This window comes from Crocodylus siamensis, chromosome 1, assembly GCF_052110815.1.
Source record: "Crocodylus siamensis isolate JL-2025a chromosome 1, ASM5211081v1, whole genome shotgun sequence".
Lineage (NCBI taxonomy): Eukaryota > Metazoa > Chordata > Crocodylia > Crocodylidae > Crocodylus > Crocodylus siamensis.
Window position 1 is genome coordinate 191,880,711 of NC_143395.1, and position 27,991 is coordinate 191,908,701.

A 27,991-nucleotide genomic window follows, 5' to 3' on the forward strand; every position below is an offset into this window, starting at 1 on the left:
CATGTTACCTGTCATGCATAATGGGCTCACCTTTACACTGAGCTGCAATTTGCACTCTGACTAGTCCTATTCATACCAGGGATGAATGGAAGAATTAAAGGACTAGACAGAGTAAGTCAGAGAGGGTTTGTAACCAGCCAGCGATAGCAACAACAACAATAATAATAGCAGCCTATTTCTTCCAACGTGTTAAAGTGGCTGTGTGTTACATCTTCAATTTGTTCTACTCTCATGACCTTATATATACTTTTCCCATTAAAAAGAAACACACAAACAAGGTTGTTTCAACATCTGAATATATTTCTTGGTTCATAATACATCATTTACAGTAGAGAACTCTCAGAGTGATATAATACCATTGTCGCCATTTAGATTAGGTAAATATAAGAAAAGTATGTTTGTACAATATGTTCATTTAAGGCCTGCCAGACTTCTACTGAATTTGCACTGAAGTCAATGCAAACCTTTCCATTGGTCACAATGATAAAGGGGTCAGGCCCTTAGTTTTTATAAAATGTGCAAACAAGAAAACAGAGTAGATGGGCATTTGCTATAGCATACGAAGTACAGTACAGCTAGCCATTATCACACCTTCTTAATACCAATCGTATCATACATGCTGCCAAAATAAAAGCTTATTCATATTATTCTACACGCAGAATAATATTCTTACACAGCGTCTTCTAAATGACTGTGGCTCCTTTCAGTCCAGTGCTTAATAGAAAACCATAGGTCATTACACAATAAGATGGCAAATTAATTTTATGTACCTATAGATTTTAATTAATTTTAAAAAACATTCTACATGAACTGATAGATTTCAGGTTTTCTTATTTTCTCTTATACTAGATAACACCTGAAATAATCTGCATAGTAACTTGAACGGTTTTGTTTCATTGTGCTATGAAATCATTGGTTGCAGGTAGCAATGTAACATTTCAAAGACAATCACAATACATGCAGGATGTCCAGCCAGAAGCATTTCTCAATTGACTTGCAGCAGCATGGCACTCTATATTTTGTGCATTCACAGGTCTGGTGTTTAATTCAGGTGTGGATCATTCAGCAACACCCCCCACCCCCAACCCTCCACCCCCAACTTTCCTCACTCAACCTTACATGTGACAGCAAAGCCAGCCTTGGGGAAAATGTTGTCCTGGGTGAACTTTTACTTTGGTGCTCCCCCTTGGTGCCCCTTCCCCAGTGTGTCCGCACCCCAGGTAGGCAGAGTCAAGTGGCAAAGGGGAGTAAAGTGCAGCTTCCCAGGCAGATGGCCCCATTTCCAGCTCATCCCCATCCCCCATCGCCAGCCACCACACTGCAACCACCTGGCAGCTATCAGCCTGGCCCACTGCTGCCTGTGCACCCATATGGAGCTGCTGCTGAGCCCAGGAGTGATCACAAAACCCCCAGAGTGTGTGTGTGTGTGTGTGCACGTGGTGCCCCCCTAATATCCTCCTAGCGCCACCCTGACCCCAGTGCCCTGGGCAGTTGCCCACTTCAACCACCCCTAAAGCCAGTTCTGTGTGACAGTCACTCAGCTGGTTGAAATCAGTAATTCTGACTTCAGTAGAGATACACCAGTTTACATCAGCTGAGGCACTGGCCTGTAGTTTTTCAAAATAAAATATTCATTTTGGGACCAACCTTAGATTCTTTCAGAGCTTTTATGGACTTGAGTGGAATTTCTGGTACGCAGGAATGCAGCATACAGCCCTTAATAATATATACACTAAATTACTGCTTGGAGCTCAGAGCTGCTTGAATCCACTCTGAGAAAAGGACCTTTACTCCCATAACTGGCCTCCCTACACACAGGAATGGAGTGCAGTGCATGTGTGAAGAGCAGAATATTGGGAGTGATATTCCCCATGTGTGTTTGCAAACTGGATTTTGCGCTCCTGTTAAGCTTTGAAATGTTAAGAGTGTTTCCATCTCTGTTTGGCCATTACACTATGTGCTGATAGAGAGAGAAAGAGAGAGAGAGAGAGAGAGTTTGGCCTCATTTATAAAAAAAGTGCTTTTGCTTCCTTTACCTGATAAGCAGTCAGTTCTGATGTATCCCACCATCTATCCCATATGTTTGTACTGAGATCTGTCTCGAGGAATTTGTACTTGATTGGCTGTCAGCTTGTGATGGATATGGTACACACAAAGAGTTATCACAATAATCAACCCCAATATCAGACCCAAAATCAGAGGCAGGGTTTCTTCCAACTGCTCCCTCTGGTCCACTGGGCATTTATGTGCTGCAGTTTATAAAAAGAGAGAGAAGGACTGATGATGAAACAGTTTACTCATTAACTTATGTAGTGCAAAACTGACGTTTTCAAAGAAGCAAAGTTAAACAAACAACAGCAAAAATGATGCCCTCTCTACAGAACAAAAACATATGCAGTAGAAATTAAATCAAAACAGCATGAATATTAGTTACTGTTGGGCAGTTGTTTAAAACCAATAGCCTTGACAATCATCAGCCTACTTCAGGGAAGCACATAATCACAGGCTTAGCTTAGCTTTGTCTATTCATCTATTTTAATTTTCTTCTTCTTTCAAATTTGTTCCTTCCCTGGAAGTGACTAAAATAGCTCTGCAGGAACTCCACTTTCAGTGTTTCTTGGCTCTGCACCAGGTTTGCTCAGTTTACAAGTGAAAATCCTGTTTCTTTTCTATCTTCCAACCCTGGGAGCTCACTCCAGAATCTGATCGGGAAACTGTTCTTTCATGTTCACACCTCCACTGAATAAATTGTCCCAGGGGAGACGCATTATTACTGAGGTCACAATGTAACGGTGGAGTATGCTTGCATTTTCAGGCTCACAGCTCTAAAATATGAAGTCCTTTATGTATCTACAGAATGAAGCATGTATGAGCCAGCAACAGTATGAATGTACTTGAAGTTTCTCTTACAGGCGTCATCAAAAAGGTGAGAGTAGTTTTAGTCTCTGACTTCAATCTCGGATTCATATACTTGAATCAAGTTTAAACTAGCTAGCCCAGGTAATGCTAGCAGTGTAACCACAGGGGCATAAAGCCCCAAGCAGACAAACTACTTGAGTATTTTGTAGCCAGCAGTGAGCTATGCACTTTTAAGCAAGCTCCAATGGACTCAGGTGTGCTGTCTTAAGTTGTAGCCACTTTTGATGTTAGTCTTGATGTTACTGTACATTAAGCCAGATGCTCAGTTGCTGTAAACTTCAAATAATAAATGCTGATTTACACTGGATAAGGATCTGGCCCTAGATTCTCTGAAGTGACTTCAGTAAGCACATCTACAAATGCAATTAATGCACACGAATAAACTCTGGAGTTTATTGCTCCAGAGTTTTTTGCTCCCAAGCAGGTTGTTCGAATGTAAACGTGGAGCAAAAAACTCCAGAGCATCTTGCTCCAAAGCTTATTTATGAGCAGCACATAGAGCCTGGTCAGAATAGCCTGGGCTGTCAGGGGACCCGGGGAGTCAGCCTTTCAGCTCAGGGATGCTCTGACCAGGCTCCATAGGCTGTGGAAGGGCTGGATGGGACATGAGGGTGCTTCAGCACAGGCACTGCCTCCTGCCTAGCCCCACACTGACAGCCAGGTAGTATCTACATATGTGCTTCTGTACACGAAAAAACTCACAGCAAGATAGCATTTATATTTACAAGTACTACCCTGCTGCGGAGATTATTTGTTTTGTGCGCCTCAATAGAGGCATGTGTGTAGGCACTGAGATGTGTACTACACAGTTAAGTAGTCAACTGCACAGTAAATATCTCATGTAGATATGCCCAGTGAAACTAAATGTGGGAGGAAAGTTGCACTGATCTTTTCAGGATCATAACTTCCAGAAGCAACAACTTTCTTCACTGCCAATCATGGAGAAGATATGGTATCATATAAGTGAATCCTGGGCACAGCAACTAAGAATTTACCAGACACTGTTTATAAGCTCCTTGGGAAAGGAGCCTGCTCTTTGTTGGCTATTTGTATAATGCTCAGAACAGCGGATCAGGGACACCTATGTGTTACCACCATATAAAATAACAGCATTTTTTGTAGGAAATATATTACAAGGACATTATTAAGATTGCAAAGTGGAGCACTCAAAAGTTAAGCGATGTCAAGGATTTAGGTCACCTGGGCAATTGAAATTCTTTCTAACTAGGATGCAGGTCAAGATTGTATTTCATCTAGTACAGGGCAGGCAATTATTTCAGGTGGAGGGCCATTTACTGAGTTTTGGCAAGCCATCAAGGGCCGCATAACAGGCAGCCAGGGGCATATAAATACTAATTTTCTAAATTTTTTAGGGGCCCTGTGGGGTGGATAGAATGGCCTAGTGTGCCACATCTGGCCTGCGGGCCACATTTTGCCCACCCCTGATCTAGTAGGTGTTGCAGATAATATTTTGGCTTCAAAGGGAATGTCCAAATGAGCATGCACATGTGGTTTGCAGCACGGTGGGGGTGGGGGTTAACATCAGAAGATCCTGATGTCAAAAAAACCCATGGCTGAAAAAAGCAGCATGGCACACATGGCTACAGTGCATGCTGCCTGAAATGGGAGCCTGCCAAGCCAGAGCCAAGCTCCAGCTGCTGGCCAGGCTCTGCACACCCAGATCGCCACTGCTGGAGCCCCAGGAGGGCCACAGAACTCCAGGTAAAACTACTAGGCCCAGTCGAGGTACTGGCTGCAGCCTCCCCTACCCCACACAGGGCAAGATTGCTGTAGTGGCACTCTTGACATAGAGGCAAAAATCTAACCATCCACTGTACACACAGTGCAATAACCACCTGAATTGCACTGTGCTATAGTACTTCCAAAAGAAAGTAGTAAAGCACAGTGCTGTATCAATGTCACCATATGACAACATGTAAACACACCCTCTGTGATTTATTCTTAAGGCTAAGATTGGGGTATGTTACAAAAGTAGATGTGTTATTATTTTTTCAGGGACTTGAGCAGGGTGGACTAAGATTGCACTTAGACATACAGGGCAGAATTATATGCTATTGCTAAGATAAAAAGTGGCATTTATGCAGCTTTCAGGCATCTACATCACCCTATGACATTCTGTATTGTTTGATTAGCCTACACATAGTTAAATGCCTTCTGAAGCTACAGTTTTGTTGTATGTGACTAGGTTTGTCCCTATACATATGCTCAGAAGTGATACATTGCTGCCCCAGAGATTATAAATTAATTTATGCTCCATTATGATTCAATATAGATACCTTCAGCATATTTTTAAAACTACTTCCTGCCCTTGCAGAGACAAGGCATTGACAGTATCCTCACCCGCCTGCTTTACCTGTGACAAGTTAGGGTATGTTTGATGTTTTGGCATTGTGTCTGGCAATTATATGAAGGGATTGTTTGCAATGCTCTTAAGAATAGGCTGGACAAGCACTCTTGTAAAATGGTTTAAGCCCTTTCTTGAGTATAGGATTGAACTAGATGACCTCTTGAAGTCCTAGTTTTCTATGGTTATGAACAACACCATTATGAACAGCAGCATTAAACCACATGCATTGTAGTCAACTGAAAAAAAGTGATGAGCAACTCTTTGATGCTGGCATGTTTCTTACTTTTTGACCAACAGTCAAGAGACTGAAACACTACTAGAGGAAAGGGGAGCCTTGGAAGACCCAGGTTTTAGGCCAACCTCCTCTTGAGGGAATCTGAACATTGGTCTTCCCTATCATCAGACAGCAAACTAATGACTAAGCCACTGCCCAGGAGGAACTGAGAGTTCCTTCTTGATGATGCTCAGCCACTGAGCAACCAGAAAAGAAAGCATCCTGGTGGCAAAAGAAGAAAAAACAAGGACCTCTGCTATGTTATTCAAAGAGTTGGTTGCAGTTCTAGCAGGACCCAAGTGAGCTCTTACTGCCCATTTTGTTGGTGCATTTTTGCCTTACAGAGCTACTGAAAAACTGTATAAACAGCACTGCGAACAGAAAACATGCTTCTTTACAGAGTACTTCAATGAAAATCCCACTCAATGATGTTGGAATAGAAGGCCAGACTGCCCAGAGACTTTTCTTTAAGGAAAAAAAAGTCCAAATGTACAATATTCAGCATTCATGAGCCCTCTAGTCCAACAATCAGCAACCTTTTCTGGCTGCAGGCTGGAATGACCCATTTTGGGTCACAGGCAGGTGGGCAGTAGGATCCCCCTGCAGCTGCACTAACATAGGGAAAGCCCCTTTGATGCGAAATGCCACCAAATCCCCATATCTCAGGGCCAGATGTGAAAGCTCAACAGGCTATATAGGCTGTCACCCCAGCTCTAGCCCACCCCACCTCACAGGATGCCCATTGAATCTTTTCACAGTTAATCTCTCCTAAAAATATGCTTCTCCAGGGACACACGTCACCATATACCCAGCATATGCAAAAATGTGAAGTAGAGACATTAAGGCAGTAGTTCTCAACCTTTTTAGTCAAAGCATCCCTCCATAACTTTTTTGAATTTGGTAACATCCCAGCTGAGAACGACTGTTGTGCTTCCTCAGCTTGCCTCACCGGTTCTCAGGTTTTTTTTGGTTGACAACAATTTATGGGGTTTAATGCTGCACTGTTGGGGCACCCATGATGTTGTTCATAGAAACATAGAAAACTATGGCCTCAAGTGGTCATCTAGTCCAATCCTGTGCTCAGGTCGGGGGGGAGGAAGGAGGCTGGTACAGGGGATGGAGGACAGAGTTTTGATCATTTCCAACCACTGAGGATCTACCTCCAAGAGGTGATGGATCTCTCATTCTGTTACCCATCCCTTGTGCTATTGAGGCTCACAAAAACACCATTGAAAACACAGGGTTAAAAAAAAAGCAGCTGGGCATAAAGAGAGAGGGAACTGGGAAATTAATTCTATTATTAAGCTTTTTGAAACATAAATGAAGCAAGCAAGCCAAAAATGCAATGTGAAAAGTATTCTAGCAATGTCCTTTTCACTCCACATACTGTACTGTTTTGCCAGAACAGTGATTAATCACCAGTACTGTGTAACAGACAATTCAACGATTGCTGCAATGCAGTTTTTATAGAAAAGGGGGAGGAAATGGCTATGGAATCTTATTCTGGACTCAAAAATTGGCTCCAGTGCTTGACTAAAAACTTCCCATTAATGATGCTGAGAATCCTATTACCAAATTCATTACCAAACCAGAGGCATGTGGGCCAGTAGGCATTCCCAGATATTGACCCTTCATAGGCCAGTATGGAAGGAAGAACTGAGTCCAGAGGATCCAGGGTAAAGTTACAATTACAAAGGGTTACAAAGACCCAGTGATCCTTTTGACCCTCGCAGGGTTACAGAGACCCAGTAACCCTTTTGACAAGCGCACTCAGCATGGACAAGCCACACCCATTCTTTCAGGGGATGTGCCACAGCATCATGCTATTATCTTAGGTTCAAGGGATGTGGCTTCCCCACTCCTATGCCCTTGACCTGGAAAAAGCATGATGGCATAGGATTTGCTGACACACCACTTTTCACCATTTAAACCCCAGTGGGAATACCCTTGTGTAGGCTTCAGACTGGCAGTTTTTCAGGTGAGTTTTAAATCTCACAATCTATTTTAGCCAAAATGATTTAAACTAAAATAATGTCTACCCAGCAATCAAGGAAATCAGTTTAATGCCACAATGGAAGTTCAACCCCAGCAGGGAGATAAGCCCTTATGAGGTGATTTTCACTCTCTGGAGACAGGGAAAAGCAAAATGCTACTACTATGTGATAAATGGAAGACTAGCCAACACAGTGAGCTGTGTCTCAAAAATATTTTGGCCTTTTTACTTCAAACTCTACACCTTTACCAACACAAAACTAAAAGTTTCTCTAGCTACAGAGGATGTATACAAAATTACAACTGGTTTGTCTGAGGATAAGGCCAGAACAAGACTTTCAATGGAAAATTTGTTCTAAATTTATCCCCAGCCTCACAGTCCATGCACAGTAAGGAGCTGACACTCTGACAGACACCAAGTGATGCAGACAGAAATTTGTTCACATAAACAACACCGTTACACTTTTATGAGTTACAGGCTTGTTTGAGGCTATCAGTTTGAAAGATGTGGGATTTGTTCCAAGCTTCTGAAGGTGCAACCACAAGTAACTCATCTAGGAAGGAGAAGGCTATGCACTAAGAGAAGCCTGAGAGCTAAGAGGCCCCAAGAAAATTTCTTCCTTTTGCCTCCCCACACCCTGCACTGTGGAAAACTGGGAGGTCCATGCTGCAGTAGATCCCTCTCCTCCTTTTCAAAGAACCATAAGCTAGTGTGGTCCTGTTCTAGGATGCACAGAAAATACAGATCCCTATTTTGGGCTCCTGGAAATCAGCTGATCCCTGTTGTGCCATGACCCTCCCATGGTCATGTTGGAAAGATGTAGGATTTATACCTTGAGAACAAATCCAGAGCCTAGAAGCTGAGTTGACCAGCAAAAATGGAGTGCCATGAGATCAAAGGGAGTGCTCCTTTGAGTCAGCATTTCCTCTTCCTAAACACTTGCCCATATCTGAAAGCCTCCACTTTCTGTTCCCATCAGTTCCCTGAAGCTCAGGGGAAAACGTTCATTCCAGTAGGTTGGCTGAGTTGCACATTCTGTATATTTTACAATCAGATATTTACCACCATAAACAGCAGTATAAAAAGCTACAGGCTTAACAAAGCAAGCATGGGTAGGGAAAAGCCAAATGTGTAACATAGCAGACAGCTTTTGCCAGTCCTGATCTATTTTTACTTAAAATATTCTGTCTGAATATGACATTAAAGCAGAAGGTGGCAGGGAGAGGGTACATTTCATTTCCCCATGATTTTAAAAAACATACTAAACTAAAAAAATAAAAAACAACAGAATCTGGAGCAACTCAAAACTAACAAGTTCCCTTAGCCACCTCAGTGGAGCTTGTAAGTTTTCTCAGCTACCTACTGGTCATGTCTACACATGCTGTTAGGGTGGCTGAATAAACTCCAGTGCACTTCATGCCAGAGTTTATTGCTCCCAGGTGCCACGTTTGCATGTGTGCCTGGGACCAGCATTTCCTCTAATTCCACCACCATTGCGTACTTGTGGCCACGCAAGCGCTCCTGGCAGCACAGCATGAGCATGCCTGCGCGGCTGCACACACCACACAGCTTAAAGGGAACGCTGCCTGAAACTGCAGCACGTTGAGCCAGGGCGGAGCAGCACTAGCTGGCACAGGGATCCAGGGGTCAGCCGGCTAGCCCGGGACTCCTCCGACCAGGCTCCATGTGCCATTGAGGGGCTGATGGGGGCATAAGGGTGCTACAGTGCAGGGGTAGCTGGCAGGCAGCTCCCACACTGAAGCACCCTCGTTCCCCAGCCTGGCTTGTAAATGTCTATACAGGCGTTGAGGTGGAGTAAATAATTCTACTGTAGGATAGGACTTGTGACTGACAGTACTATCCTACAGAGGAGTTAATTAGTTTTCTCTGCCCTAATAGTACCACAGTAAACGTCGCATGTAGACGAGCCCACTCTGCAGTTAACTAAGCTAGTCAACTCCCAAAGGTTAGTTCTATGACACTGAATAAGACCTCTTTTGTTAGATACCCATTTGCCTTCACTGGGAAAAAAGAAACTCTGGATAAATCATAATAATACCTTTTTTGAACAGGAAATATATATTTCTCATGTCTCCATCACTCTTATGGGGAAACGAAATTTGTTCACAAAACATCTCATTTTAGTTTGCAGTTTCTAATCAGATGATAGGTTCTAATCCATGAATTTTTCATATTATGGAGCAGAATTAATACTGAAAGCAGTTTAAGAACTAAATGATTCCTGCCCTTTCTAATGAGCTGCTTCAAAATCACTAGTGCCTTTCAGTAATCATGGACTTGTACCAAGAGAGATCCTTGGAGAAAGGAGGTGTCTGGAAAGATTAGAGGGAGAAAGCAAGCTCCTTTGAGAGGTATATTTAATTTTAGCTCACTGTAACTAAACCCATGGTGAACCCTATTTAGCCCATTAAAATCAATGGACTCCTTTAGACTTCAAAAGACATTGGACCATATTTCTGGTGAGCTTTGCAAAGCCTCAGACTGTATTTGTTGTTTTTTTAAATCTCATTTTTAACTAACCCACTTCATCTTACGCTACAGGTTGGGCGATTAGAGCTAAAACCTTCACTCTCTTAGTGACTGGTTGTTTGTGTTCAACTGGAAGCTGTATTCACTGAAGCACAGCGCTTTTACAGAGCTGTGGTATAATTGGTATACTGGCCCCACCCTGAACACTAAGTTCAAGGAAACGGTTATTCATGCCTCCTTATAATCAACCTGATAATATCTCTCCCTTCCATAGGTGTTAATGATCTTCTCTCCTTTTTAAAGGTCTTGATGTTTCTACTATTCAAACTACCTTTTCTTCAGCAATTTTGCTGTCTGTTAGCCATTCCTGGTAATCTCTCTCTTCTGTTTCACAGCCCCAAAGATTTTTTTTTTAGCTCTAACTAAAAACTGTAACTCAGATGTAGTAATATGAACTCAAGTGTAAAAATGGCTGAGAGTATTGGAGGCACTGTCAAGACACAGAGGAAGACTAGATTTAGTTTTATAAATTAAGTAAGCAATGTACATTTAATTAAAATGACTACAGGACTATAGAAACAATCTTTTGACTATTTTAACCTTTTTTATCTAATTTCTTGCATTTTTAAAACTTAATATATTATCTAGCACAATGGTACACATATGACCAGTAGTATGCAGACAACCTGTCAGTGGTACACATTACCAGATTCATTATAATTACTTTCTATGACAAAAATTTGCTGGTGGTATGAACTGAAAAAATTGCTGGTGGTACTTAAGGTTATATCATTTTAAATTGATGGAAAGCAATCTGTCAGTTTGGGAACTGCTGATCTAGCAAACGAGTGAACATTCCACTAAAGTTATGTTTGTGTTTGCTTTGATCTTAAGCTGAGTAATATAGTACTAGGCCCCTGGCATATTAGTAAAGGTTCTAGTTTCTTACTAGAGAGAAATGTACATCATGTTATAGTGATGATGGCCCACACCATGTGCACCCCCGCTTTTCAAAATCCTAGATCCACCCATATAAAACTACTATAAAACAGTGCGTATACAATACATGCATATGGGAAATTACCATTTATGAAGTCCCTAGAGCAAAAGAATCAGGGTTGACAGATGAGCTCCTAGCTTGCTTACCAAATGGGTGATTGCAAGCTCTTTGGTGTAGCACTGGGAAGAGGAAATGGATACAAATTATTTTCCAACTTCTTACAGGAAATCCCATTCTCCTCCATGTCTCAAAAGTTTGGTCAGTGGACATGGATCATGATGGAACTCCACTCTGGTCGTATGTTGGCTGATTGGCAGGGTACCCTTCATAACCAGCATGTCATAGACTTCGGGCCGGAACACCACCAACTCCTAGACTAACAGCTCTGTTTCACCATTTCAGAAGAGGTCACCAAAGCTTTGACTGCTTAGTGGTCATAAAGGCTGGATCCAGACATGCAGGCATGTGTGGTTTATGGCGTTGTGAACCTCTTTGCAGTGCCGCAAACCACACGAGTTCCACATTAATCAGTGCTTACTGCTGCTAATTTGCAGCCCCAGGGCAAAGTTTGCTACTGGGATTTCCTGGTAGCAGAAAAAAAAACCCCTGAAAAAAAACAGTGCAAACCATACCAAAGTGGCAAGTGCAGGACAAATGTTTGGCCAGCATAAAAGCAGAAATGGGGGAAAAGGCAGCCCATGGCGCTCCCAGTCCAAGGCTGTCTGTAGTGCTCCCCCATCTCAAGGCACACTGTACCCCAGACAGACAGGGAGCAGCTAGCTGGGGCTCAGAGTGCCTCAGCATGGGGATTTGGCAGTATGTAAAGATGGAGAAGCAGGCAGCTCTGGGCTGCCTACTCCCCCACCTTCACGTGCCAGTCCTCAGCTGACTGAGGCACAGGGTGCCTCAGCACAGGGGATGCCTAGCCCCTGCAGAGACAACCTGTGTCCCAGCTAGTCTCCCCCTGGCCTCCCACAGCACGTGGAGCAGAGGAACAATGCATTCCACTGCAAACCACATGGGCAGGGGTGTGCACTGGGGCACAAGTAGCCATACAAATTTGTGCCGCTACTATTTGTGCTGTTGTAAAGGCACACCCCTGCTCATGTGGGCCCAGCCAAAGAGAGTCCGGATGTGCCATAATGGAATACAGGTGAGCAATAAGCAAGAATGTAGTTGCAGGCTGAATTAAACCACTTCGTACTCTGGTTACATATCAAGTAAATAATAATAATAATAACAACAGGACTAGTGATAATAATAGTTTACGTTTATATAATATCTTTTCTCCAAGGAGCTCAAAGCATTTTAAGATCTCTGGGGCCTACAACACTATCAGGTAGGTCTCTGTTATTAGTCTCATATTACATGTATATGAAATAAGGGGTGGAGAGCTGGAGTGGCTTGGACAAAGTCAGAATGGGTCACAGGCAGACCCTTCAACCCTTCATTTCCAGCTTCCAAGTTCCTGCCCAGCTGTTGGACCACAACAGTGACAGCTGGGCTGGTGAAAACAATACAGAACATTCTCCCATTGGAAAATAATGTTCACTGAAATGAACTTATATCACAAGGCCATCCGACTTTTCATGGGCCACCATAACATCTCATAGGAGTCATAATTCCAGGTCTATCCTGCCCCAGTTCTTGTCTATAGGTCCCACTCCACACCTGGACTACATGTCCCATAATGCACTTTCATCCCTGTAGCTGAATATTTGCAGTGCATCATGGAGCCTATAAGCCCAGGAATGCTAATGAAAACTACCTGTGCTCAATGAGGAGAAAGTATAAGCGTATGGGACTTCTTTTCTGTTATATCAGAGAAATAATAGGTTTTACACCACCAGTTCAGTAAAGTTCAAAACTCCTTGGTTAACTAAGTATATGGGCAAACTCACTGAAGTCACTAAGACTTGCAATGCTTAAAGTTAAGTAAGTTCTTTGCTAAATCACCAAGATTTGACCTAGCACCTTGCCAGACGGAGCCCCTTTTTGATCAAAATAAGTAGCAACTTATCAATAGCAGCTTAATTCCCCCTTTTAGAGCAAGGTGCTCATAAAACAAAAGGCTGTCTAGAATCCAATCCATGCAACATACTGATGAGCACTGAAAACAAAAGATTCAAATTCTGTGATGAGCACTTGGGGTGCAAAAAATGCAGATATATTTATATATATATATATTTATATAAAACATATATTAATATATACATAAAATATACATATGCATATGTGTGGGTGGGTGGGTGTGTGGAAATACACACAAGTTAATATAATTTATGTATACTCATCTACACTGCAAGTGATTTGTATGGTCAGATGAAACACAACACATGTTATGTGATGTTTGGGTTCCTGTGAAGAATACTAACCCTACACTGAATTTAAAGACATCAAGCACCTGGTCTCCTGTTATTCTTATTTATTCTATCTTTACACTGATGTGGCCCACTGAATAGTTCCTGATAAATGCTCATGGTTGGGAGGGGGGGCTCGACTCATGCCCCAGACAACTAAGACCTACACAAGCTCATAATATCTTTTTTTCCCAAAATACTGTTCAGCTTAATAGTTAATTTGCCCTTGTCTTATTCAGCCTTCCCTGTTAGGACAGGCATTCATGAGATAAAACAATGAAAGAAAACAATTTTCCATTCCCATGAGCCACTACCAGCAAAATGGGCCTATTGGAGTCAATTGAAAGTTTCTCATTGACTTTGATTCTGGATTTGGTCACTGCACTTCCAAGGGGCTAGATTTTCAAAAGAACTCAGCCTGCTCAGTATGGAACACTTCTAAAAATCTGCCCATAAGGGTCACAAAGGGACATACTAGGTGCTGAGAAATTTTGAAAATCTGCCCTGTATTGAGGTGTTTTATTGGGAACTGAGATCTTTTAGAAACTTCGGCCCAAATCCTATTTCCCCTTGAGTGCCCAAGTGCAATCCTATACCAGCCTGCTCAGCTCAAGAAAAAACAATTAAGGGTTCACCTTGTATAAGATGGGCTCATTTTAGCCTTAGGACCAAGTCACAAAGAATGGGGAGGAGTCCCCACTACCTTTGGTATTAGCCATTTTTTAGAGTCTCAAGCAAGTCTCTTGAGGATCACACTTAGGTGCCTTAGAGGTAAAACAGGATATGGTCTTGTTCTGTAATCTAAAGTCTTCATTTCTCAATTCCATCCTAGTTACCCACTGGTTTGTGCTACATGGGGGCCACTTTTCTTTTCAAGATGACTGTTTTGTACGGGTGTGCAAAGAAGGCCCTATTCTATTTGGATTCAGCCTGAATCAGGGACAGTGATTCGATTAGCTGATTTGGATCACTGCCCGTGATTCAATTCAGCTGAATCTGAATCTCAAGATTTGATGCTGATTTGGAGAATCAGTGATTCAGCCAATGACACATCTTTAAATGTTTTTTCTACATACTTCAAGGTATAGTACGGCTCGTGAACACTGCAATGCTGGGGCTGATGGAGCGTCCCACAGGAGCATGGGGGGGGGCAGATGCTCAGCGGAAAACCCAGAAGTGGGCCTTAAGTACTTCTAGTCCACTTGTGGATCCACTAGGGAGTGCACTGGGGGCCTTCCACAGCTCCCTGGCTCAGTGATTGGCTGCAGGGGGACCCTGAGTACCCCGCCCCCAGATCCAGGAGACACCATGCTTCTCACCATGTATCCACTTCCAGGTCTGCTGCCGAGCATGCCGCCACCCCACCCCCCCATGCTGTGGGATGCTCCATCTGCCTCAGCATTGCAGTGTTCACGAGCCACCTGCTACCTTGAGGTATGTAGAAAGAACATTTAAAGCTGTGTCCATGGCCAAATCACCAAATCTTTTTGAATCTCTCTAAATTGATTAGGAGGGTTCAGATTCAGTTCAAAGAAATTAAAGGGTCCTCTGATTTGATTTGGATTTGGAGAGTCAGCCACCAAATAGGCTGAATCTTTGCCAAATTGAATCAGTGACTGAAGCGTTACACAGCCCTACTTTTTTGTTCTTTAGTTATTCACCTTCCTGAAGGAGTCAGGCTCCTATTAAGTGTAAGCTCCTTTATGCTGGAGTAACTGAGTCCATTCTGGGGAAACGGTACTGCCCATTATACCAGCACTGTTGAAATGGTACACATTTTGTGCCCAGACAAGTGCCAAGGAAGAGAAAAACAGGACTACATGGCAAATGCATGTTGGCCAAAGCTGGCTGAAAAATAGTAAGCACTATTTTTGCCACTGTATATTTTGCAAAAAATTCAAGTTATCTTATTTCAGTTCGAAAACACAAGAATTCATTGTTTTGTTTCTCCAGTTTGGGATATTCTTCTGCCTGACTTCTTTTTTTTGTGAATTTTTTAAATGAAAAAATTCCAAAAAGAAAAAAAAGAAAGAAATTTATTTTCAAAAAAGGCCGTTTTCACAGGAAAAGAAAACTTCAAATGAAAAAAATCAACTAGCTCTAGTGCTGAATATAGGAAAGATATTAAAAAAACTGAACTATGTTTGAGGGTTGGCAGAAAGGGATTTAAAAAATTATAGAAATGGAATAGGTTTTCCATAGAGCTGGTTTAAAAATTCAAAATACTCTCACTTTTTACAAAATGTTGTAGGACTATTCCATAAGAAAGAATATAAATGACAAGGACCAAAGCTTTCAGTATTCAATGGCACCAAACCCTTTACAGAAAATAGACTCTCTTCAGATTTTACACATCTCTTTTGGATTTCTAATGTATTTTAAAATGTTATGAGGCTTGTGCATAATTAATAGAAATTTTACCTAATGGGAAATTAATGAACCACAAAGGAGGAGGCTAATTACTGTAATTTAAGACTGGCAGGAAATCACACACTGAGCAAATGGTAAAGTAACATTTATACTTACCCATGTGCACTACATACATGCATGCGCATGCCTGCACATCACACATATCTAATGTGTACTGAGAATGTGCATTTGATAAATGGTAGAAACTTCTGTTAAGCTGTAGAGCTGTGTGATTAAAGTATAATGTATTGGGTATTTCTGCCCACCTCATTTGCCCCCCTGCCCTTAATTCAATTTCCAGTAGGACTAAATAAAGAACTAGCCATTTAAAACGAAAAATAAATAAGCAAAAGTCTATATTATAGACTTATTCTTATATTACACTAATATAAGGGGTGTAGCTCTCTATGTGAAGGAAAGCTACATGTCCCTGCAAGCTGATGTTGGCGACCAGCATGGACAGCTAGAGACCCTCTGGGTAAAAATTCGTGGGGAATTCGGCACAGGGGACACAACGGTGGGAGTCTACTACAGACCTCCCACTCAAAGTCCCGAGCTTGACCAGGAGTTCGCCCAGGAACTGACTGAGGCCGCTTGCTCCAGGACCTTGGTTGTCATGGGTGACTTCAATTACCCTGACATCTCGTGGGAAGATCACTCAGCAAAATCTGAGCGGGCGCAAAGCTTTCTCTCGTGTGTGGATGACCTCTACCTGACTCAAGAAGTCTATGGGCCAACGAGAGGCAAAGCGCTGCTTGACCTGGTACTGGCTACGGGGGACGACCTAATCAGTGACCTAGTGATTCATGGGAAGTTGGGTGACAGCGACCACGAGCTGATCACCTTCACCATCCACCGTAAAGCTGGCAAGTCAGTCAGCAACAGAGAAGTCCTTGACTTCAGAAAAGCCGACTTCGACAAGCTCAAGAGGCTAGTCAGTCAGGACCTCAGGTACCATGACCCCAGGGAGTTGGGAGTTCAAGAAGAGTGGTTGCTCAAGGAAGCGATCCTCAGTGCACAAGCTAAATCTATTCCAACACGGAGGAAAGGCAGCAAGAAGGCACAGCAGCCCCCCTGGCTCTCCAGAGACCTAGCGGACCTACTGTGGCTAAAAAGCAAAGCCTACAAAGGATGGAGGACGGGAGCAAACCAGGAAAGCCAAGGCTGCAACTGAACTCCAACTAGCTTCAGGCATCAAGGACAACAAAAAGTCCTTTTTCAGATATGTGGGGAGCTGGAGGAAAAGCAAGGGCAATGTTGGACCCCTGCTAAACCAGATGGGGCAACTGACAACTGACACCCAGGAAAAAGCCAACCTATTAAATAGGTACTTTGCATCAGTCTTTCATCAGTCACACGGGATGCCCATGCCTGCTATGGGACAGGGAAATCTGGGTGATGGGGATCCCCTACCCTCCATCAATGCTGACCTCGTGAAGGAACACCTTGAGAAGCTGGATACCTTCAAGTCAGCTGGCCCTGACAACCTGCACCCCAGGGTACTCAAGGAGCTGGCGAGTGTCATAGCCCAGCCCCTGGCACGGATCTTTGAAAACTCCTGGCGCTCTGGTGTAGTGCCCGAAGACTGGAAGAAGGCCAATGTGGTGCCGATCTTCAAAAAAGGGAGGAGAGTGGATCCGGCTAACTACAGGCCCATTAGCCTGACTTCTATCCTGGGGAAGATCTTAGAAAAGTTTATTAAGGAGGCCATCCTTGAGGGACTGGCCCAGGCTAACATTCTAAGGGACAGCCAGCATGGGTTTGTTGCGGGTAGGTCTTGTTTGACCAATCTCATTTCCTTCTCTGACCAGGTGACCTATCACCTGGACAAGGGAGAAGAGATTGATGTCATATATCTTGACTTCAAAAAAGCTTTTGATCTGGTATCCCATGATCACCTCTTGGCCAAACTGGCCGGTTGTGGCTTTGGCTCCACCACGATCCGCTGGCTGGGAAATTGGCTCCGTGGTCGGACCCAGAGGGTTGTGATTGATGGCAGTCACTCATCATGGTGCCCTGTGACCAGTGGGGTCCCTCAAGGCTCTGTCCTGGGACCCATACTGTTCAACATCTTCATTAACGATGTGGACATTGGAGTCAGGAGTGGACTGGCCAAGTTCGCCGATGACACCAAACTTCGGGGCAAAGCATCCACGCCAGAAGATAGGCGGGTGATCCAGGCTGACCTGGACAAGCTCAGCAAATGGGCAGACGAGAACCTCATGGTGTTTAACACCGAAAAATGCAAGGTTCTCCATCTTGGGAGGAAAAACCTGCAGCACCCTTATAGGCTCGGCAGTGCTACGTTGGTTAGCACTACAGAAGAAAAAGACTTGGGGGTCATCATTGACCACAAGATGAACATGAGCCTCCAATGCGATGCTGCAGCTAGTAAAGCGACCAAAATGCTGGCGTGCATCCATAGATGCTTCTCGAGCAAATCCCGGGACGTCATTCTCCCCTTGTACTCGGCCTTGGTGAGGCCGCAGCTGGAGTACTGCGTCCAGTTTTGGGCTCCACAATTCAAAAAGGATGTGGAGAAGCTTGAGAGCGTCCAGAGGAGAGCCACGCGCATGATCAGAGATCAGGAAAACAGATCTTACAATGACAGGCTGAGAGCCATGGGACTCTTTAGCCTGGAAAAGCACAGGCTCAGGGGTGATCTGATGGCCACCTACAAGTTTATCGGGGTGACCACCAGGATCTGGGGGAACATCTGTTCACCAGAGCGCCCCATGGGATGACGAGGTCGAACGGTCACAAACTCCTGCAAGACCGTTTCAGGCTGGACATAAGGAAGAATTTCTTTACTGTCCAAGCCCCCAGGGTCTGGAACAGTCTGCCAGCGGAGGTGGTTCAAGCGCCTACATTGAACACCTTCAAGAGTAAATTGGATGCTTATCTTGCTGGGATCCTATGACCCCAGCTGCCTTCCTGCCCTTTGGGCAGGGGGCTGGACTCGATGATCTCCCGAGGTCCCTTCCAGCCCTAATGTCTATGAAATCTATGAAATCTTTAAAAAATGCAGTTTCCTATCATCAAAATGATGGTGTAACAGGTAGTCTCCACCCTCTGGGGAAGCCTCAGTGCACAAAGCAACAACAACTGCTCTACTGATGGAGGGGGGCAACACAACCAGCCTCCAGCTCTGGTGGTAGCTATTTTTGTGCCCCCACCCCCTCAAATAGTTTCTCCTTAGTTATGCGGCTCCCTCAAAGGAAGAATTTACACACACAATCGCAGGTTTTTAAGTCCCAAACTAAGTAATAGCAAGCTCAAGACAAGCAATAAGCTTATAATTTAATATCTGAAGGCCCACTACCATGAAAACAGGACTACAGACAGTTAGATACTCAGGAAAGCCCCTTTGCTACTAATGTAAGAGTTTGGTTTCTTGCTCCCGAGGCTTTGATACATCAGGTTTTACAGTTTTGCTATTATGAATAGACAGAAAAACTAGATGAAGTAAAGTGAGTGAAGTTTTGCATATGTTTAAATAATTTTCTCTTCTCTCTGAAGCCTGTACTCCCAATAAGAGATTCACAGGTGAGGAGATAAGGAAGAAAATAGCACCAGTAAATATGTTAATTCCAAAATATCAGCATTATTCTTATATATAAAGGATGTGGCCCATGCAGACTATATGGTGCTATGTTGCAGCATAAAACTTGTATTTGTACCCATTGAGAAATACCTACACAATTCACACTGTGAGTAATGCAGCAATCCCAACTTCCTGCTGAGTCAGTGTATATGATGGCATGTATCTGCTACATAATTCGCAGGAATGGGACACATAGTAGTAAGCACTCCTGGTAGTAAGCACTTACTATAATACTACAGCTTGGGAGTAAGTGTTTTTTATTACATAAGATATTTTTCTTCTGCTGAATAACACAGTATAACATTTTAAAAGATTAGATCTGAAAAATGTCACAAGCATTTCTGTTATAAAGTAAGACATTTAACTATCACATGTTTGATTTTTTTCCAGGGCTTTAAGTATTAATGGCAGGGGTCCTTGATCCAGCAAAGCTAGAATCTGTGAGAAGTTATCTTAAAATCCTGCTACAGGAACAATATCCAATGGTTCAAACTCATTTAATCTGCCCCATTTAACCTGGTACAAAACTGGACTATCTCCAATGAAGGCAGCAGAGTGACTCCAGATGTCCATCAGAGTAACTGAAAGCAGAATTTGGCATAATGGGAATTTGGCCTCAGTTATAAGTATAGCTGGATTAGGTCCCACAGAAACACCTTGGGTGAAAGCCTGACTACATTCAAGTCCATGGCAAAACTCCCATTGACTTTAGTGGGGCCTGGAATTTACCCCTTTATGTATTAGTACAGTGAGTATTAACTTAAGCTTCAGGCACAGACATGCCCATAAAAGAAAGAACATGATGCACAAACTCTGAAAAAAGATTTCAGACAAAAATAGTACATGGACAATGTTCTTTTAAATCATTTTTGTATAGTTTCTTCTAACATAAATGCAAAAAAAACCCCAACCCCCCCAAATCTTGCAAGATGCATAAGGATTTTCAGCCTATTCCATATTTAAAATAAACCTCCTTTAAAAGAACATTAAGGTTGTACATTGAAGCACTGGTTCATCAGAAAATGACAAAATTAAGGTTGCCTGCTCATCCCTCATTCTCTCCCCACACTTGTGCATCTGAGTTACAGTTCAGTCATCTGTAAAATAATGTCATACCATTTTGTGGCAGGGTCCCTGCCTCATTCAGCAAGCAAGATGGATGGTGCTCAATGGAAATGGCAGCTGCTCCACATTTCCTTTTATCTTCCTTACACAGTGTGCAGCTCCCTGCCTCGTTTACTCCCAAACATCCAAAGACTAGACTGAATCTGGACTCTCTTCTTTCCTTGTAGGCTTTATCATAGCACTCTCTGCAGGTTACAATAATGTGTTTTCTCCTTACACCATCACTATGAGCTGGCAAATTATTACTATTCCCATGATACTGAAGGTAAACATAGAGATCAAAGGGACTGCCCAAGGTTCCAGAAAGAATCTCTGGCAAAGCTGGGAATTCAACCTAGATCCCTTGAGACCCACTGTGTTGCCATAACCACAAAACCAGTTCCCCTTCCAGATAACTGCTGTCTTCACTAGATTCTGGGCATTCTTTGGACCACAGGCTAATTCCCCAACAGTTATGAGCTAAGGAGATAAATCTACAAGTGAGAGGTGTGAGGGTATGTCCAGGTAATTGTTCCCCACCATATGAAGAAATAAAATTAATGGGACACTATGTTTCTTAAGCTGTTGGGGCCCGGGCAGACAAAGCCTTGGCTAGGATGATGTAACTGGGTCTGGTCCTGCTTTGAGCAGGTGTTTGGACTAGATGACCTCTTGAGGTCCCTTCCAACCCTCATTTTCTGTGATTCTAAAATACATCAGTAGCATGGGCAGGAGAAGGTGGGGACATTACGCTTCTGATGCCTCAGCCCCTGCTCTTCACCCTGCTAGTCATAACCCTATGCTACTCCTCAGCACAGATCTTTGGGTGCACATCCTCCACGGCCCACACACACAGTCAGGCTCTGTTTATGATGCACTCAGAGGTGTGAATTCAGAACAAGTAAGAAAGCTGGTGCTGGCTCTAATCTACCTAGTGAGTGTAACAATTGCAGTGAATACACAGCCATACTGTCCTCAGAGCAAAGCTGAGCAAAGGTATCCCTAGCAGGCGTGTACAGCCCACGCTGAATCCCTTGCCAATGCATCTTCCTGGCTCTTGTTATCTACCCTAGCTGGATTAAAACAAGCCTATGTATCAGAATTGCAGCATAGGCAAATCCATTGTCTCAGAGCAGGAGAAGCAGTCCATAAAGGAGCCTCTGGGGTTCTGGCTGCTTCCCTGGACACCTTCACTGACCAGAAAGAGCCAGCACTGTCTGCTGGCTGCTCAGCTATGATACAGTGGAACTGAGTACTCACATGAATTGCACCTTCTGATCTTCAACAAATCATAACCAGTTTTCATTTGCTTGATCAACAAAAGACATGCTTAAGGACTTTCTAAATTTGGAAAGGCTATTAGATGCATAAAACTGTGGAAGTATCTGATGGGTTTGTCAACACCTAATAGAGCTCATTTTGGGAAAAGAGCCATGCTGAATGCCACGGAGCAAATCTAAACTTCATTTGTTATATATCCAAAGTCCCCATTGAAGCTATTGTGTTCACGAGATGGACTGGGGTGCAGATGCCATTCTCCCCCCAGCCCTTGATACATATATCTTACCTTCACTGAAGGCAAAATCATTAGTGATGTCAAAAGGCTGAATTTGGACCTCTGACAGCAAGAAGTCTATGGATTTCTGGTGATCACTCAAGTACAGGTGGATGGTCTGCTGAGCCTGGCATACGTAGGACTTCCCTGCTGGGGTGACTAAGGCAGAAAGTTGGTGCGAGTTGGCTGTGTGCTTTCCAGCTGTTGACACAACACAAACAGCAGTGGAACAGTCAGACCCGGGAATCTGGCATTTTGCAGTGCTGATCATAAAACTAGCCTCATTCAAATATGCCTGGATTATGGGTTGGTGTTCACTTTCTCATCTGTTTTATTCAAACAGTAGCAATTCTGGGGGCTGCACTGTACCTTGGAACAGCACTTTATTATGAAAATTGTGCAGAGCCAAGAAAAGTTCCAGGTGCCATTGTGGGAACTCTCTGGTGAGCAAACTGAGTACAGCATTACATCAACCATTACTAGGTCAGAACCCATGCTTTATTGGGTTGACAACCATAGAGGGAAAACTGAGATATGACTTCTCATTCTCCCTATTAAGTGATGTTCAGGGATCCTGATTTTCTCTAATTAAAAAAAAAATCCCCAATGTTTGGATTTAAAAAAAGGAACCCACTATCCACATTTTTCCATGATCAAAATTAGTGTGTGTGTGTGTGTGTGTGTGTGTGTGTGTGTGTGTGTGTGTATTAGTGGTGTTTCATTTTAATCACGGAAAAATATGGATTTTGGGGTTACTTTTTTAAATTCAAATATTGGGGATTTTTTTTATCAGAGAAAACCAGGATTTCTGGTGATGTTGGCAGTGCTGATGCATTGGCTTTTGTATAAAGCCCATTGAAGTCAATGACTGACCTCCATGAGCTTTGGATCAGGCCTATCCCTTGCACTCAAATAGCAGTGAGGGTGGCTGGGAAGATTAGCCTCTGTATTTGGATAAAAATAAAAGACAGAACTTGAGATACTCAATGCTGGGTAAAAACTACCTCTAATGCATTTCTTTGCAATAAAATATGAACATTGTCCAAATACAAATTATAAAGCAGAATTTTCTCATTAAGTCAAACATATTTGCAAAAGCAAAGACTGTGCATGATCAGCAGCATGGAATGATGAATAACTTCTGCTTCCTGATCATCTTCTGCCCTTGTGTTCATCATTAGGTTTCACATAGCAGGAAAACAGCAGTTCACATTTGCTCAGCATGTGAGGGTTAATGTGTGTGTGCAGAAGCGTGGAGTGGAGGCATGCAAAATAGTCACCACAGGGTGCAAAACTACTCCCAAGGTTGTGGGTGGTATGTCACAAACACAGCTGTGAGAGGCACACCAAGACCCTTTTAATGTAATGACTAAATATAAAAAAGCACCAGTTCTCAAGCCAAAAAGACTCATTTATGAGCAGAAATGGGAAAGAAGAAATTGGGTTGTTTTCTCATGAGAATATGCTGGGAAATGTCATGGCTTTCCTGAAATCTGCCTAACAGCCGTCAAGCCCCAGAAGTGAGGTAGGGGACAAACCTTTGGAAAAATAATGCCCCATCCTGTCAGAAATGCAGTAGTGTTACTCACAAGCCTAAAAGTTAAGTATGTAAAGGAGTTAAAGCCTTGCATGGTAAACAATTGCATGTGTGTTCCTGCGAAACAAAAATGGTGCATTACACACCATTCCAGCTCAAGTTCTTGTGTCATAAACCCACCATTTACAGACACACTGTCTGCATCAACAGAAGAGGAGCATTGCAAAGTAGCCCCTTGAGGGGAAAAAATCCACAAAAGATGTGAAGATTACAATTATTTTAGAATCTAAATGAAAAGGTGTTACAGCTGGGGTTTGGTGCTTGGAAAAAAAATCTATTACCAGAGGATAAAATGATAAATAGAAAACAGAACTGGATATAAAAGACCTAAATTTTCACAGGTAGCAGTAGTTATTAGTACAGGGGAAAAAAAAGAATTCCTCTGCATTTCAGATTATTAAGAAAATGGTGCAGAAACTCCCCCGATAACATCTCACTGAGATGTTCATTGGACAAGAACAATAGGGAAAATGAGGGGGCAGAAAAAAAGATGCATCAAACTGCATTAGAAAAGAAGAAGATGAAACACATAACAATGAAGTGGAAGGAGATTAAAAACTGTGGGTGGGTAGGTGGGTGTGTTAGAAAGGTAATAGCAATGTTCGCTTCTGATCCAAAATCAGGAAAGCAGAAAAACAGGCAAACCCTAGTTCTCAGTAAAGGGATTAAACCAAATCTTTTAAATAAACCTCACACAAAGCCTAAGGAAATTAAGGCAAAACTAAAATGAAATAAAATGCCACTCAAGAATAAGGATATGCTACATGTCAGCCAGCCATACTCAGGAAAGAAGCATCTTCTGTAAGGCAAGCTGTAGCTTTACTAATGGATGGAGTGGGAGATGGGTAATGAAGCCCACAGAGTGACTCAGGCTTGAGACATCCCACTGGTGGGGCATGTGGCTGGATTCATGAAGAAGGAAGGGGAAGGTAAGTAAGTGTAGGGGACAAGACCTGAGCTTAGCAGAGCAAGGGGGCAGAATTCTCTGTGCACTGGGGATGGCAGGGGACTTAAACAACAGAATTAAATGTTTATAAAAGGAATCCAAGGAGGCAATTGTCTTGCCTATGGAAAATGTGTCCATTTCCCTAGTTTTATCTACAAGTCTGGATGCATTTCACAAGCATGGCGAGTGCCAATGTGCTAGGAAGACCCACCTATATTCCTAGCAGTAGTTTCATTGGCAGGATTTAGAAAAAAAAAATCAATTGGATTTTAATAACTAATTTCCTGGAGCTCCTCAGACAGCTCAGTGTTTCCCATTTTCTCTAGAGTAGGTGACAAATCCCAATTACACACTTATTCTAGGTAACCTCCCCAGGAACTGTGAAGAAAAAGCCCAGTACTGCACTTTCTCTGGCACTTACGAGTGACAGCTTCTTTGAAGTAGGTTTTCTCGCTGGTGTCATACACGAACTGGACCTTGTTCATTTTCCACAGAACCTCCTGCCCTCTGCTAGTGTTGTGTCCTTCCTGCCAAGACAGAGTGGGTGGGGGGGAAAATAAAGAGTAGTTATTTCAACAAATGAGCTTTCCAGGCATCCACATGAACACCTCATTGGTGTGTAATGAGGTCTGTGCCTTGACTGCTTGATTGTACACCTGCCATGCTGGGGTTGGCTTCTTGCCTCTTATGCATAGATTCATAGACTGTAAGGGGCTGGAAGGGACCTCGGAAGATCAATGGGTCCAGCCCCCTGCACCAAGCAGCTAAGATAACTTGGGAGTCAGGTGACCCCAGCAAAATGACCATATAGTCTCCTCTTGAAAATTTCCAGGGTAGGTGATTCTACCACCTCTGGAGGGAGCTTATTCCACAGTCTGGACAGCCCAGTTGTGAAGTAGTTTTTCCTAATGTTGAGCCTGAACTGATCGCATATGGGTTTCCCAGTTGTTTCCCCCTCACCTCCCTGTCAAAAAGTACAGCCGTGTTTTGCTGAAATATGATCTTATTGGTTCATTATATGTATCTGTAATCATACCTAAAATCAAATCATATCATGCAATCATAGCTATAAGTGTACATATATATAATCAGTTCATACCATATAATCAAACCATATAATGTGATAATAGCTATAAGCACATATCTATAATCAAATCATATCATGTAATTGTATCCATAAGCACATATCAATAATAAAACGGAATCATATAATCATATTTATAACCACATATTTTTAATTAAAAAGTGGGGGGAAAGGGGGATTGGACAACTTCTCGCAGGAAAGGGGCTATTGAGCATAGGCGTTAGGGATATAGCCTCTGAGTTAGAATTTCCTAAATCTTAAATGCTAGAGGCTGCAAATGAAAGAGGAATAGTGACCAAAAAACCCTGGTCATACCTAGGTCACTCCCTCATTCAGCATCCACTCTCTGCCACTGTATGACACAGGAGATTGGGCAAGATGGACCTAGGGTCTGACCCAGTATATGGCAGCTCATATATATATATGTGTGTGTGTGTGTGTGTGTATTTATTTATTGACAGAGAATGACCAATCCATGAGATGTGTGGCTCTATGTGTGTGTGTGCATGTGTATGTGTGATATCTGTGCCATTTATGTGCTATCTGAGATATATATAATATCTGGTATATTATTTTTCTGTAAAGAAAGAGCCCATAAGCCCTCTGCAGTCATGGGGTGAATTACCTTTATGAACGAAAGCCGGAGGGTGTAGGCTTTTTCCAGCCAAGAGAGCTCCAGTTCCGATTCGTTGGTGCCACATTTGCCTTTTATTTCTGCTCCCCGGGAAAGCGGGATATCAGCTTGTTCAGTTATCACCTGCATGCCCAAGCAGCACAAGGCACAGGCTCAAAGGAGGAAATCTGCATTACCCACAGCAGTATAGATCCAGGTGCAGGGAATGGGAGAGCTTCCATTTCAACTAATGCATCCTTCCCACTAGTAGCATTCAAAGGGCCAGAACCTATGGTGTCCCAGATTTGAAAGTGGTGAGGTTTCCCCTAGGGCTATCTGCTTTGCACTGCTCTAGTTGCATGTGCAAGTATTCCTCCTGCTCTTAACTTTCTAGCACCACATTCCTTTGGCTCTCAGCAGCTGTTTCAGAGTAAGTTTCTGCAGGACCAGAGAAGGCTCCTGCAAAAACCTACTCCCTTTTCCAGTGGTGCTCAAAGGTTTTGCAAAGGACTGCCTGTCATTGCCGTGGCCTAGCCAGAAGGCAGATAATAGAATCATAGAAAAAGTGAATTGGAAGGGACCTCAGGAGGTCATCTAGTCCAGCCCCCTGTTCCAAGCAGAACCAACTCCAACTATCTCATCCCAGCCAGGGCTTTGTCTAGTCAGGTCTTAAAAACCTCCAAGGATGCAGATTCCACAACCTCTGTGGGTAACCTGTTCCAGTGCTTTACTACCGTCCTAGTGAGGAAGTTTTCCCCAATATCTAACCTAAACTTCCCCTGCTCCAACTTGAACCCATTGCTCCTTGTTCTGTCATTGGCCACCACGGACAACAACAGCTCCATCCCCTTTGCAGCTACCCTTCAGGGAGCGGTAGGCTGCAACCACGAAGACCCAAGAGTGGGGAGAGGGGCGATGCCACCCAGAACCCTGCCCGTGCTCGAACCCCCTTCCAAGGGGAGAGGGGGGCCTTACATCCACGTAGTTGACGTCCCTCACGTAGTAGGGGACGAGGAATTTGGCGGCGAACTCGGCCACGAGGCACGCCTTGCCGTTCTCCTTCACGGCGAAGATGTCCTTCTCGGGGTTGGGGGAGAGGCCCGAGAGGTTTTCCACCTCTTGCTCCGCCACGACCCGGGCGGCTGCTTCTGCGGGACAGAACACACGCGCGCGCTCGTGGGCAAGCGGGAGCCCGGCCCGAGACTCCGGCGCCCCGGGCAGCCCGCTCCCTCCCCAGCTCCAGCCCTCTCCTGGCAGCAGGGGAAGCCCCCGCAGGAGGACGGCCCGGTACTCACGCAGAAGCAAGAGCAGTCCCGGGACGGCGGCTCGGTGCCTCCCCTCCATGCTCCCGTGCCCGGAGCGCGGCGGAGCCCAGGTGCTGCGGGGGCAGCGAGCGCCGGCGGGAGCGGCTGCGGGGCGGCGCGCGGGAGCTGTCCGAGGTACCAGGGCGGGGGGCAGGCAGAGGGAGGGTGTTGCGGGGCGGGGAGGGGGAGCAGTCCGGGTTACCCCGGCTGGGGGCGGGGGGGCGGAGGGGGAGCTGTCCGAGGTAGCCGGGAGCAGGCGCGATCACCCCGGCTGCTGCTGCTGCTGCTGCTGCTGCTCTGAGCCGTGCTCTGGGGAACTTCTTCCTAGAGCCTCTGCCCCTTGCACGCCTTGCCGAGGGAAGCCTCTTGCC

At 43.9% G+C, this 27,991-nt stretch overlaps 1 protein-coding gene across 1 annotated transcript; it reads right to left on the minus strand.

The window, feature by feature from the left end:
• Positions 1–288: 288 nt before the first annotated feature.
• LAMP5 (lysosome associated membrane protein 5) lies at positions 289–27,789 on the minus strand. The gene is made up of 6 exons (XM_090031551.1): positions 27,612–27,789; positions 27,292–27,464; positions 26,329–26,460; positions 25,041–25,146; positions 22,089–22,277; positions 289–2,249 (listed from the first exon to the last, which is right to left on the minus strand). Exons 1-6 carry the CDS (start codon positions 27,658–27,660, stop codon positions 2,071–2,073), a joined length of 828 nt encoding a protein of 275 aa, XP_089887677.1. The 5' UTR covers positions 27,661–27,789; the 3' UTR covers positions 289–2,070.
• Between the last annotated feature and the right edge of the window lie 202 nt (positions 27,790–27,991).

What these genes read in the sequence shown, in the direction of transcription:
- LAMP5 (XM_090031551.1), bottom strand. Translation starts at nt 27,660, where the DNA reads ATGGAGGGGAGGCACCGAGCCGCCGTCCCGGGACTGCTCTTGCTTCTG. An exon ending in GGGACGTCAACTACGTGGAT is followed by an intron (nt 26,461 to 27,291) that starts GTAAGGCCCCCC and finishes TTGGGCATGCAG; the next exon opens with GTGATAACTGAACAAGCTGA. An exon ending in TGATTTTGCCTTCAGTGAAG is followed by an intron (nt 2,250 to 22,088) that starts GTAAGATATATG and finishes TATAAACTGCAG; the next exon opens with CACATAAATGCCCAGTGGAC.